The 12,886-nt window shown below is 38.8% G+C and overlaps 3 protein-coding genes across 4 annotated transcripts; 2 read left to right on the forward strand and 1 right to left on the reverse strand.

Moving 5' to 3' along the window:
* Nucleotides 1–530: 530 nt before the first annotated feature.
* Nucleotides 531–3,654, forward strand: LOC117930155 (transcription factor bHLH104-like). Of its 2 annotated transcripts, none has more exons than XM_034850639.1 (5): nucleotides 531–837; nucleotides 2,031–2,099; nucleotides 2,266–2,343; nucleotides 2,762–2,924; nucleotides 3,221–3,654. In XM_034850639.1, the coding sequence occupies exons 1-5, from the start codon at nucleotides 746–748 to the stop codon at nucleotides 3,467–3,469; spliced, it is 651 nt and encodes a 216-aa protein (XP_034706530.1). In that variant the 5' UTR covers nucleotides 531–745; the 3' UTR covers nucleotides 3,470–3,654. The 2 variants fall into 2 exon arrangements, with proteins under 2 accessions (XP_034706530.1, XP_034706531.1); XM_034850640.1 differs by lacking the exon at nucleotides 531–837 and adding an exon at nucleotides 867–1,006.
* Nucleotides 3,655–4,464: 810 nt separating this feature from the next.
* LOC117930154 (rubisco accumulation factor 1.1, chloroplastic-like) lies at nucleotides 4,465–6,107 on the forward strand. The gene has a single exon (XM_034850638.1). It carries the CDS (start codon nucleotides 4,480–4,482, stop codon nucleotides 5,812–5,814), a length of 1,335 nt encoding a protein of 444 aa, XP_034706529.1. The 5' UTR covers nucleotides 4,465–4,479; the 3' UTR covers nucleotides 5,815–6,107.
* A 2,192-nt stretch (nucleotides 6,108–8,299) lies between these two features.
* Nucleotides 8,300–11,439, reverse strand: LOC117930156 (peptidyl-prolyl cis-trans isomerase CYP19-3-like). The gene is made up of 2 exons (XM_034850641.1): nucleotides 11,346–11,439; nucleotides 8,300–9,376 (listed from the first exon to the last, which is right to left on the reverse strand). Exon 2 carries the CDS (start codon nucleotides 9,336–9,338, stop codon nucleotides 8,814–8,816), a length of 525 nt encoding a protein of 174 aa, XP_034706532.1. The 5' UTR covers nucleotides 9,339–9,376; nucleotides 11,346–11,439; the 3' UTR covers nucleotides 8,300–8,813.
* Nucleotides 11,440–12,886: the final 1,447 nt, after the last annotated feature.

Genomic DNA, 12,886 nt, shown 5'->3' on the forward strand with positions numbered 1-12,886 from the left:
ATCTTCAAAATTTTTAATATCCACCATCTGTTAGAGGTTATCTTCATCCATGGTTCAAATTTCTGCAATCTCATATAAAGCTTGAATTGTTAAACCAATGTTAATGGCTCATAATAAGAACTAAATCAAGTCAAATCAAGCTAAGGTTCAAATATAAGGTATGAAATCATTGTTGGACATTAGGATTTAAACCGAATATTGTTTTTATCAAGGTAAAATTTAGGAAAAAACTAAAGTACCGAATCGATACTTACTGAATGGATTAAAGTATAAAATAACGGGATCAAAGTATAAAATAATAGAATCAAAATATATCCATGGAATCATCCGATTGATCCAATTGATTGTACTTTTTTTTGATAGGTAGCAAAGTTTGGGGCCTATGGGTTAAAGAATTTCATGCTTGGGACACCATGTTGGCATCATGCCTGGGACAAGTAAAGAGTGATGTGATTAAAAATACATTTTAGCAGAAGTGCTTGTGAAATACACAGAAATAGACCAAAATAGAGAGGCGTCACTGCAAATGACTCCAAGTTGGAGGTGTGGTCTTGTCCCACTGAAAAGGGGTCGAGGAGTGAGTACAGTTACAACTTCCAAGTTGTAACTTCCAAGAAAACTAGTCTCATGCTTCCACTCCACTAGCACAAAACAACCCATTCTCAAAAGGAGGAAGAAAGAACAAAATTGGTTCAAATATTTCGAAATTGTTTCATTTTTGTTTTTCAGTTGTGGGTTGAATTCCATGGACTCGTTTGAGGACGGTGGTTGGGATCTTCTTGACTACTGTATCCTTGAAGATGCTACTTCAGCTGATTACTTTTGGGCCGATCAGAGGTACTGTATCTTCTTCTTGGTTCTCTAACCGTTTGACTGCTGAGGAAACTAGAGAAAAGAAAAGAAAAGAACAGAAAATATTTGAGCTTTCCCTTTTTTCTTCTCTGTTGTTTTGGGTTTGCCAAAAGATGGAGAATCCTGTCCAAGAGAAGTACATGGTTGGTTGGAGGTCTGAGCTTTCTGGGTTTTCGGGGTTTAATTTTTTTCTTTTCCTACACTTTCTCTGCTATCAAAGTGATTAATTTTCTGAGGAAAGATGCATGATCAGAGATTTAGTTTTTTTTGGTACAGTGATTGTTTCACTTGATTTATATTGGATCAATTCTCCGTCCTTGTTAGTGATATGGATCATAGAATTGATGGGTTGTTCTTATTCATTAATTTATATGGGATTTGAGGTGTTTTTTAATCTCATTTTCATCATTTTGTTGTTGGTTATGTGGATTCAATCCTTTTTTCTCATCAGACTTGTGATTAAACCCGTCTATTGTTGTTAATTCATGGAGATTTCACAACTTATTTTGACCTCAGAATGAAAATTTATCTGCTCCCAAGTTCATCACCTACTTTTGACTAACAAATTATCAATAATGACCCAAGATGCTCCAAATTTCTGAAGGATTGGTCTGAATTGTTAGATGAACTTCTTTACCCAATTTCTAAACCTGAATTTTCTGAACTTCCAAGCAACATTTTTTCCTGCTGGGTTTTATCCATGTTTGGTTCAGGATGGCTACCGCCATGCTTGAACTTCTAAGCGAATTAACAAGTAGTTTGTGAATTGTGAGGGGTTGTTTGCAGCATCTAGAAGAGAGATCGAATCATCCAGTTCTGTTTTACATGGTATTTAAGTGAATTCATTTAATTTTCTCATGGCATTATGTTGAGGTATTGTTTTTGCTATTATATTTCTATGACTGTCTTCATGAGAGGTCAATGACTGATACAATTTCCGCCTTCTTGTTCTCATTTGTGGTTATGTTGATGACTCCATTTTACACGACCAGCCTGTATGAGAAAATGCTATATAAAATGCGCTCGTCATGGCACTGTTCTCTATGACGGTTACAGCTCATATATATATGTGTGTGTGTGTGTTGTTGTTGTCTCAGTATGGATGGAATCCATTGAAAAATCTGAGTAGTCATGCATTGATTTCTTTCTATTATGATATATTGATTATTTGCTTGCAGTCCTTCTAGGGAAATCAATGCTTTGGTTGTTGACACGGTTTCCACAGAAAAGAGATGCAAAAGGGGAAGGTTATCTCGCTGTTCTTACTCTGATTCTATCCTTGATTGTTGTGCCGCCTCAATCTCAAATTACTCTTACTTATAAATGTGTCAATTTGAGATGTCACAAGTAGTGTTCTCTGCCTTGTGCCTTGCTTCTACCTGCTGATGATGACACCATTTTAATAATTCATAGGGAAAAGGGTGAACGTTGTAGCAGAGCAGAATCTAAAGCATGTCGTGAGAAAATGCGGAGGGAGAAAATGAATGACAGGCATGCATCTGTTCTATCTGTGCCTCTTCTGTCATGCTCTTGTTGTTTCAATTTCAACACAATCCCAGACACATTTTATTGTTCAGTTCAGATATGGAAGGGAAAAGGGTCATTGATACAACAATATTTTAAGGAACAAATTGTTTTGTCTCTTAATTTAGGCTCAAAAGTCGACCCAATTGCTTGATGCTTTTCTTAAGAATTGTGGGGATTCTTCTTTGAGTTGAGCACCCGCAAGGCGGATGTAATGCATATACAAAATCAGACAAGATGGATAGAAGATTGTATCTCATTTACACTGTAGGCTTTAACATATATTTAAATTTTCCAACATACTTTGTATTAATTCTATAGAATCCAAATTGCCCTTTTTCATTCATTGGTTTTGATGGAACATCTTGTCTAAGTCTTCATACAGGTTCTTGGACCTCAGCTCTCTTTTGGAACCTGGGAGGCCTCCCAAAACTGATAAATCTTCTATCCTCAGTGATGCAATTCATGTTCTGAACCAGCTAAGAACTGAAGCTCGGGAGCTTAAAGGAAAAACTCAAAAGCTTCGTGAAGACATTAAAACTTTGAAGGTAACTCTTATATTCTGTGGTGTTCTGACAAGCATGAAAAGCTTTTCACATACACTAAAAGTTACAAGTAAAGGTGATAGAACAAGACGATTGGTTTGGTGGTAAATAGAGCGGCTCATGTTGTCACCGTCTTGCAAGTGCCTGCAGAAACACCAAATTATCTGGCTTGTGAAAACATAATTTTTATAGCTACAGTGGTGATCAATTTTGTCTCAACTTTATTTCACTAAAGAGAACTTCATGCAAGCTACATACTCTTGGTTAGGTTGTTATCATTCATTTATTCTCAATTGCAGGCAGAGAAGAGTGAACTCCGTGAAGAGAAACTTATCCTGAAGGCAGATAAGGAGAAGATGCAACAGCGGGTGAAAGCCATGAATGTTGTACCTCCTGGATTTGTGCCTGCCCATCCATTAGCATATCAAGCTGGAGCAAACAAGATGGTGGGCTTTCCCAGTTACGGTGGGTTCCAGATGTGGCAATGGATTCCCCAAACTGTGCTTGATACATCCCAAGATCATGTGCTCAGACCTCCTGTAGCTTAGTGATGCATGATACATGGATATCACTAATTTTCCTTATTTAAAGTTGTTTAATTATACAGCATCTGAAACCTCTCTTATGGTTTGAATGCTTGCTGACAAGATAGTTATCCTAATTTGGTTATTGCTATCAACACTGACCTGGCTCCCTCTTCATTTTTGGGAATTGAGTTTTTCACTTGTATGGCTGGGACGAGTTGTCTTGGATTGCTAACTATGTTGTGGGACTTTCGGGGTTCCAACCCCATTAATCAGCTGGCCATGAGGAACATTTATTTAGATGCCTAAGGCCTGCCCCACTAGTTTTGCTAGGGAAGCTCAGTTGATGGGTGCATATGCAAACGGAAGGTGGTTCAAAGCTCAAGAGTCATGACAGTGTTCCCTTTGCCATCCTTGAGAGTAGCCTTACAGCACATGCTCATGGTTTGGGACCATGACACAACTACTTGTACTGTTTAGCCGGCCCTCTTCTTTTAACACTAGCATTCAGAATTTGTTGAGTCCAGAGAATAGGAGGCAGGCATCCTTTTTTAAAAGATAAAACTTGGCAATGTCTGCTTGGACTCAACAGCAACAGCAAGCTTGGAGTCCCAAACCAAACCATTTTCAAATCTTTCAACCCATGATCACAGCTGGGCCTGACTAGTACAAGACGAAACATTGCTAAATCACGTAGATACTTTTCTTTGATCATAGGGTGAGGTAGAAAATAGTTCTAATTTGGAAAAATAAAAATGGCATCTTATATGCCATTATGTCTGTCTTTGACTAAACAAACCTTCCAAGAACAGACCCAATGGAGGCATCCGGCATTTTTCTTGGAAAATTATACTTGGGCCTCTCATCTACCATTCAGCCCATCCAGATAAAACCCAGAGGCCAGAGCCCACACGTCTTGCTCTCTTCCTCGGAAAATTGTCCAATCTAAAAAAATCAATAATATTGAGGTAGCACTGTAGCAGATAAGGCTAAGAAGCTTGGTGATCTCTTGGTCCACCTTCACCCCACTCACCATGCTCTCTCTCAACGCTCCCACCTCCCTTTCTCTCTCCCACCACCACCTCCTCCTCCACCGCCGCCACCACCACCACCGCCTAAAAACCCATGTAAAACCAATCTCAGCTACCATCATCCCCTCCTCCTCAACCCCACCACACTCTCAGCGGCCAGAACTTTACCAACCCTTCAGGCCACCCTCACCCAACGGCCCGATACCCTCCCACTTCCGCTCTCTCGATACCGGTAGCCGCCTTGAAGTCCTCTCCAACCGCCTCGGCCTCTGGTTCGAGTACGCCCCACTCGTCTCCACTCTCATGCAAGAAGGTTTCACCCCCTCTTCCCTGGAAGAGGCCACCGGCATTTCGGGGGTTGAGCAGAACCGCCTCGTTGTTGCCGCCCAGGTCCGCCACTCCCTCCTTGAATCCAGCCTCGACCCACAAATCCTCTCCTTCTTCGACAACGGCGGCGACTCCTTGCTCTATGAAATTCGCCTCCTCAGTGCCAGGGAGAGACTGGCCGCCGCTCGCTACGTCGTGGAGAACCGTGTCGATCCCCGTGGCGCTCAGGAGCTTGCCCGGGCGATCAAGGACTTCCCCCGGAGGCGTGGAGATAGAGGGTGGGAGTGCTTTGATTATAATGTTCCTGGGGACTGTCTCGCGTTTATGTACTACAGGCAGAGCAGAGAGCATAGGAATTCATTGGACAAGAGAAGGGCAACATTGGAAAAGGCTTTGGAGGTGGCTGAGACAGAGAAGGCTAAGAGGGTGCTTTTAGAGGAACTGGAAAGGAACGACGACGCAGATGATGGAAAATCAGAAATTGAAGATGCGGTTCGGGTTCCGGTGGTGAGGATGAAAACTGGAGAGGTAGCAGAGGCGACGACAGTAGCGGTATTACCGGTGTGCGAAGCCCAGGAGGGGGTGGATGTGGTGTTAGGAGCGCCATTAGAGTGTCGGAGCCAAGGAGAATTTGGAGTGGTGGTGGCCGAGAAGGGGTGGAAGAGGTGGGTGGTGTTGCCGGGATGGGAACCGGTGGCGGGTCTGAGAGCGGGTGTGGTGGTAGCGTTCGGGGATGCAAGGGCGCTGCCATGGAGAGTGAATAGGTGGTACAAAGAAGAGGCGATACTGGTGGTGGCTAATAGGGGGGCAAAGGAGGTGGTGGCTGATGCCGGATTTTATTTGGTGGCGGTTTCCAGTGATAATGGGAGTGGAGGTGGGGAATTGAAGGTGGAGAGAGGATCGGCATTGAAGGAAAGAGGTGTGAACGAGAGTTTAGGGACAGTGGTGTTGGTGGTTAGGCCACCAAGAGAGGAAACTGATCATGAGTTGAGAGATGAAGATTGGGAATGAAAGATCCAAAGGCTGGGCAATGTGGATGTTAGTGTGATTCAGCCATGGGGATTTATACAGGCCCATACCTGTAATTGTAATAATGGTGAAAATTTTGAAATTCAAGCACAGGGGCTTCAATTCAATGCCCTGTGGAAGAGTGCATCTGTTTTGGTTGCGGAAACATGGCTAGCTGTTGATTAAGTATAGGTTTTGTTGTAATGAGGCTTCAGCCTGTTTAATTTTTTTTTTCCTATAATGTGATTTACATTTATTATGATCTTAAGGTTCATGGCATGCCTTGGCATTCTGAGTGTTGCATTTGATTTGGAAATTAGGATAATGCTTGGAAGTTCCATACATATCATACATACTGTTGAGTGGATATCTAATTCACTGCTACCAGTGTCCTAAACAAACATTATTGTTCTCTTAACCTTCTGATGTTTGTATTGTTCCTTGTTTGCTCGACCATGGTGGTATTCCTAAATTTGAAAGTATCAGAGAAGCAAAGAAAATGAGAAACTGAGGTTCTACTATGCATTTCTGCATCACAATATCTGCTAAATTTTGGTTGGAGGAGTTTGTCTTTTGATACACCAAGGTATCGAGTGAATATAAGAAAACCTATGACATTGTTAGCCATTTGCTTTCAGTATGGCAACATAAATTAAATTTGGAGTGGATCCCCTAGCTAATTGGTACCTCTCAACTTTAAATTCAGTATTTGATTGAACGGATTGGAAAATTTTGAAAATTTGATGAGTTCTTTATGTTCAGCTTCACTGATCATCTACTTGCAGTAGTTACATGGAGGGCCATGAGTCACTTGCTCACATTGTCCCTCTATAAAAAGGAAGGGAAGTTGGGAAGGTGTGTTGTACTATTTGTTGAAAACTTTCTTATGGGTTATCTGTTTTTGGAAAGGGTATCCCTTGTGAACAATTAATACCTAAGGCCACTGTTTTCCCTTTTTTTTCCTGCTGTTTTTATGTGCTGATGTAATGTTAAGAGCATGTAGAACATGATATGTATGATTTTTACTTACTGAAATTAGATTGGAGAAACCATACACATGTTTAGTTTATTCTTTATTACATATGGAGTATATGCAAATTGCAAGAATGAAAAGCCACAGAGAAGTACATAACCAATTCATGAAAGATGAAAGGGTTAGGTACTAATTTTTAGGATATCAACTGAACAGAAGAAACATGTAATTCCAACACAATGATGGATAGTGAAATTAAAAAGGAGAAGACGAAGAACTCAGCTTTGATGTCGAGCAAAGCATAATTCCCAGTTCGATGAAGAGCTTTTCTTGATTCTCAACTCTTGATTGGTATCTCATTCTTTCACGTACCTGAATGTGATGTTTAATGGTTATGGGCACAAGATTTTAATTTTGTGATGCAGAAGGATGGCGATGATGGTAGGGTAGCATGGAAGCAGGAGACTTTGTAACACATCACCAAATAAGATCAACTGCTAGGATTCAACAACTTTTGTCTTGAAAGAGATATGCCCTTATCTTTCCCTCATAATCAGAAGTGTTGCAACAATTTGTTCCATTGGAAAACAATCCTTTTCATCTTGCAAGTTTAAAACACCGTGGGATTGAGTCAGTAGTGAAACGGGTGAGATCAATGAGGAACCAAGAAAACGACTGTGGATGGATGTATGAGGGTAACTGTTTCAACATCAAAGCATTGCCTATTTCCTTCATTTTCTCAGAGGCTCTGGTTTCAAGGACTCGAGGACCAAATATCCTTGGATTGACTGTGACTTGGGATTCTGGGAAATATGCTTGGCGTTAAACAAATATCCCATTTTGTTTTTCCTCAAACTTTGAATGATCTCCCGTTACATATAATGTGGCCATTGCATCAATTGAGCTATCAAATCTCCACTACTAGTTGTCGCTTATCACCATTAACATTTTCCCATTGATCCTGAGAAATTCTCTAGCACCTGGAGGCACTACCTCCACATTCTTCATCATCTATTCTTTGAAATCAATCTCAACCTGGCCCAGTTTGATCTTTTTAGGAATCAGAAAAGAGAAAAATGAGCATATAATAGTATAATACTATATATACACAAAACCCAGATCACATCATGACCCTTTATTTTTTATTTTTACTCTTAACAAAGTTCTAAAATCTATTATCATCTCCCTTGATATTTAGTGAAACCCAGATGACATTTATGTTCTCTTAATTAGTCTGTGTTCATCTTGTATATCCAAGATAGATTTACTTTTATTACCATGACTGTTTTCCCAGAAAATTATGGCAACAGGAAAAATAACCTTGGATTTGTCTTTGAAACATAAAGGTATAACCTCCTTGTCGCGATGGCTCCGGGCATATCATAGAAACTCTATTGGTTAAACACGATACTGCTAGTTGCTCAGAAAACTAAAGAGAACAAAGCATTTATATCCTCAATTAAGTTGTCAAGACTCAAGAGAGATAATAATTGGAAATTGTCAGGTAAAGAGAAGAAAATCATTATATCCTAAACTCGATTCAGTTGTCAAGAAAGCCACAATGCATGGACATCATCAAGCTATGAAATTGTTGAGCAAAAGAAGCACAACTACAAATGTAAAACCACTCCCAAGAAAACATTTTGTTGGCAGTCTTGATGGTCCATGGATGCTCATACAAAGGATGTCGACCATCCAAAATTATGTTAAGATACTCCTCAATGTGTTTATGAAGACCATAGCCATGCAACCTGGATTGTCAATATATATAGATTGACAGATATAGATGGGTCGTTGCTCTCTTGGGTATGTACCATAAGTAAATTAATAATAGAAGAAGCGCCAAAGATGCCACAACATACAAAACTTTTTATTGAGATCACCAAATTCAATATGCATAATCAATTAAAAGCAAGGGGTTTGGGGTTATATACCAAGCCAAAGCTAACTCTCCATCAATACCTCCACCATTGTGCCATATCAATTATCAACTATCTGTCCAGGGTCCTCGATAACAACCTTTGCCATATCAATTCTCAACTATCTGTCCACAATCCTCGATTACAACCTTTTCCAAAGTTGTCCCGCTATCTGTACCCACCTTCTCCATCTCCTTAACCACACTATAGCCATCTACAACTTTCCCAAACACGACATGCTTCCCATCAAGCCATGGAGTTTTTGTGGTGCATATAAAGAACTGAGAACCGTTGGTGTTTGGTCCAGCATTTGCCATGGACAAAACACCAGGTCCTGTGTGTTTCATCTTAAAGTTCTCATCTGCAAATTTCATTCCGTGGATCGATTCTCCTCCAGTCCCATTGCCCCTGGTGAAATCTCCACCTTGACACATGAAGTTTGGGATAATGCGGTGAAATGCTGAGCCCTTGTAGTGCAGTGGCTTCCCGGACATTCCAATCCCTTTCTCTCCTGTACACAAGGCACGGAAATTTTCAGCAGTTTTTGGGGTAACATCAGCAAAGAGTTCCATTACAATTCGGCCTGCTTTCATCTTTCCAACAAGTATGTCGAAGAAAACTTTTGGATTTGACATCTTCACTGATTCAAAAACCTTCCCCACTAAATCAGTTTCTGTCCAAACAAACCCATATTAGCAATTTTGTCAAATGAGCATAAAAAACCAGCAACCATAGCAAAGTCTCTTAAAATATTGGCAAAGATAGTAAAAATGAATAACATATTACTTGAAGTCATCATTTTCAGGATTTCTAGGCTAAATAAATTAAACAAAATTCAAAAAACTTCTGTTAGCTCTGCCATCTTAGTAGCATCTTGATTTCGATTCAATAGAGCGTCCAAAGCATATTTTTATAATTTTAAAGCAAAATTTTGATTCTCACCCATCATCACTTTAACAGCATTTGATAGTTTCTTATACACAAATGCCCCATTTAAATTAGCTATGGTTGAACAAAAACAAATATTCGCCAAGAGCAATGTGCCTATGAATCACAAATACGTGTCTGAGAACAATATGAACACCATACTATTTTTTTCAACTCTGTCCTTGCCAGATCATCTGGCATGGAGTAGGATACCACTCAACCAGTATCTAGGAAAAGCATTTTCAAGGTAAAAGTTTCATGTGTAGCCGTGGGACTATTTCATTTTTTATAAACGAGGACCCTTCCATGGCCAAGCCCTTAGGACTCTCCGTGGGACATCACTCAACCAGTATCTAGGAAAAGCATTTTCAAGGTAAAAATTTCTTTTTTTTAGGAACCTTCCATGGCCAAGCCCTTACAACTCTCTGTGAGAACCCTAACCTCGAGGTGTTGATTGCCCCGCAACAACCAGTACCAGGTAAATTCAAGGTATCACAAGTGTCAGGATTTGAACCCAAGATCATGTACCACTTATTGGAACCATACTTCCTAGAGTTCATCCTAACCAATTGTGTTACCTTGGCGGGTGTCTAGCCATGGGACTATATTTTCAATGCTTTTTAAATGGATTTTTTTTTTTGTTAACTCAAAGGTTTTAACCAAACAAAATAGTTTTGGATCATGCATCTATCCATCCATATATAGAGATGGATCAGATAGCTCAACCTATAGATTCACACATTGATATATTTCTACAGATAGTGATGGTATCAACTCATGGATATGATCATGCTCTATTAGGGAGAATAAAAATAAAATAGAAATTTGCCCCAAAATCTGCTGTAAAAGGGAAAAAAATCTACAAGACCCTTTATTACTTGAGAAAATTTACATGAAAATTTCTTCCGTGAAAACAAACAAAAGGAAAATAGGAAACAGGATATGAAGATAACAAGAGAAATGTACATCATCCTATAAACAAATCCTCCAGCAAAAGGGTGAAAAAACCACAAAGAGGATATTTTTTTGCGGGATGATTAATAATATCGCACAGCTTTTGAGCTTAACAGGTGTTCATAAAATCACCAGCAAGCCTTCGATATGTGCTTTACTCCTTCTTCTTAAGGCTATGTTTGGATCTCAGCTGGGTAAGAAAGAAAAGGAAAATGCTGGAAATTACGTCTAAAATGATTCAATTTTGAAGCCATTTTCTGAAATTTCTTTTCTTTCCCTGTACTTTAGAGATCCAAATTAGAAGCCTTACAAGAATCAATTAGTAAAATCCTAAAATGAGAAAATTTTTAGATTTACCCCCATGCTAATGTCTTCTGTTGCTATTTTTCCCTAAAGAACAAAAACTCAACTACGCGAAATTGAGAATTTCATTGATATCTGTGGAGTTCCCTGTGTAAAATACAAGACAGCTAAAGTTCAATTTCTATCTCCTACATTTTCTCAGCAACGAAACGGAGGATTATCCTCCATTTGAGGTCTGACAAAGCAGAGTAAATGAAAACGAACTAAGAGTTAATCATGTTTTACTGCAGTTGGTCTGAATCCAACATTTAACTCCTTCCCTACATTTTCTCAGAAACCAAACAAACAACTGGGGTTCTGAAAGGAAAACAATGATAAGATTGATAACAGCAAGTTAAACGTAGAGAATTGAAACGAACTAAAAGGAAAATGGAAAACAGCATAGAAAAAGTGATCACCTTTGGGTAATCTCAGACTCGAAGAAGCGAAGTGAGATGAAGGAAAAGGATGTTGTTGATACAGATTTATAGGAGCAGGGGATGGGGTTTAGGGTTTTAGGATTTGTGCCTTTTTGCATTTGTATCCCTGTTTTTTCACATATTTATATAACTTACCCCCTTCTCGCTTGTGTGAAATGGGCCGGACTAAAAAAGCAAGGCTAGGCCTTCGTCCGAAGGGCAAGTCCAACTTAAAATGTCAAAAGTTGACGACTTTTACTTCCTCATCATCCAAGTACCCGTCCAATTCAATCCTAACTTCAATGTGCTTTTTTACTTTCAAGGTGTAATATTCTTCATTAGTTGCTCCAAGTGTATCACTTGCATCTCCTGAATTCAACATTTCAATATCGATACCCAAATTTAACGTTTCTAGATCATAATGATTAGAAATTTGAGATAAACTACCATACAAGTTTGCCTCCGACTCCAAATGAGAGTAAATTTGATTTAGCTTATAGGAAACACTTTTTACCTTCTCAATCATACTATCAACTTGACTACTATGACAAAACTTTTTCCACTAAAACTTTATATCAATTTATAGTGAGGATTTAACACAATGACAATAATCAATATCAGATTAATCATTCCAATGTCACAATAACTTTGAAGATTTTCACTCATCTTCTTCACCATATCATAAAAGAAAATTTTTTTATACATTTGATATTTATCGATAAGGCTTTGAATTGCTTTTACTTCAAGAAAAAATGAATTCGAAGTGACATACTTGATACTAAGCAAATAGAATCAAAATAGCATCTTTGATGAGTTGTATATTATCTTCAACTGGCTATGATATTTTGTCCAATATTAGCTCCTATGGTTTAGTTGATTAGGATTAGACTTTTATTCTTTTCTTTTTTTACCTTTATGTCTTCATGTAATCTATATATTATATTTTTTCTTCTCAATGAATGTATGTAATAAAGAACTGCTACTTTCATAATCTGATATGGTATCAAAGCCATCCTAAAGCTTACATGAGTTTGATCCCCCTCTCAAATGGTTGAATTCCAAACCACTCCCATCTCCAAAAATCTGTCTAGTGCTTCCTCAAATCCAGACTGTCCCATCATTGTCAATCCCTTTGATAATAACTCTCCTCTTATTTCCATCAACACCATCTCTCAAATCACCATCAAACTTACCCCCTCAAACTATACTTCATACATTTCCAATTTCATGTTGTTCTTGTAGGATACGACCTTATGGGGTTCATTAATGGCTCTAAACCAATGGCGACAACCCAAATCTTGAGTACTCGCTCTAAATCTGATAAGATCAATTGATCTTAAGTGACATAGTTGGCTTTATATCTTCGAATTTGGTTCCTTTTATTGCTTATGCACATATATCATGTGAAGCATGGATTATTCTAGCTAATATCTACTATGAACACGTATTTTTCACGTACATCCCTACTTGATGTAAGACCTGTTTTTTTAGTGAAATTTTGATTTTTATAAAAATTGGAGTTTCTACTTATTTTTATTTAT

Source organism: Vitis riparia, chromosome 14, assembly GCF_004353265.1.
Source record: "Vitis riparia cultivar Riparia Gloire de Montpellier isolate 1030 chromosome 14, EGFV_Vit.rip_1.0, whole genome shotgun sequence".
Lineage (NCBI taxonomy): Eukaryota > Viridiplantae > Streptophyta > Magnoliopsida > Vitales > Vitaceae > Vitis > Vitis riparia.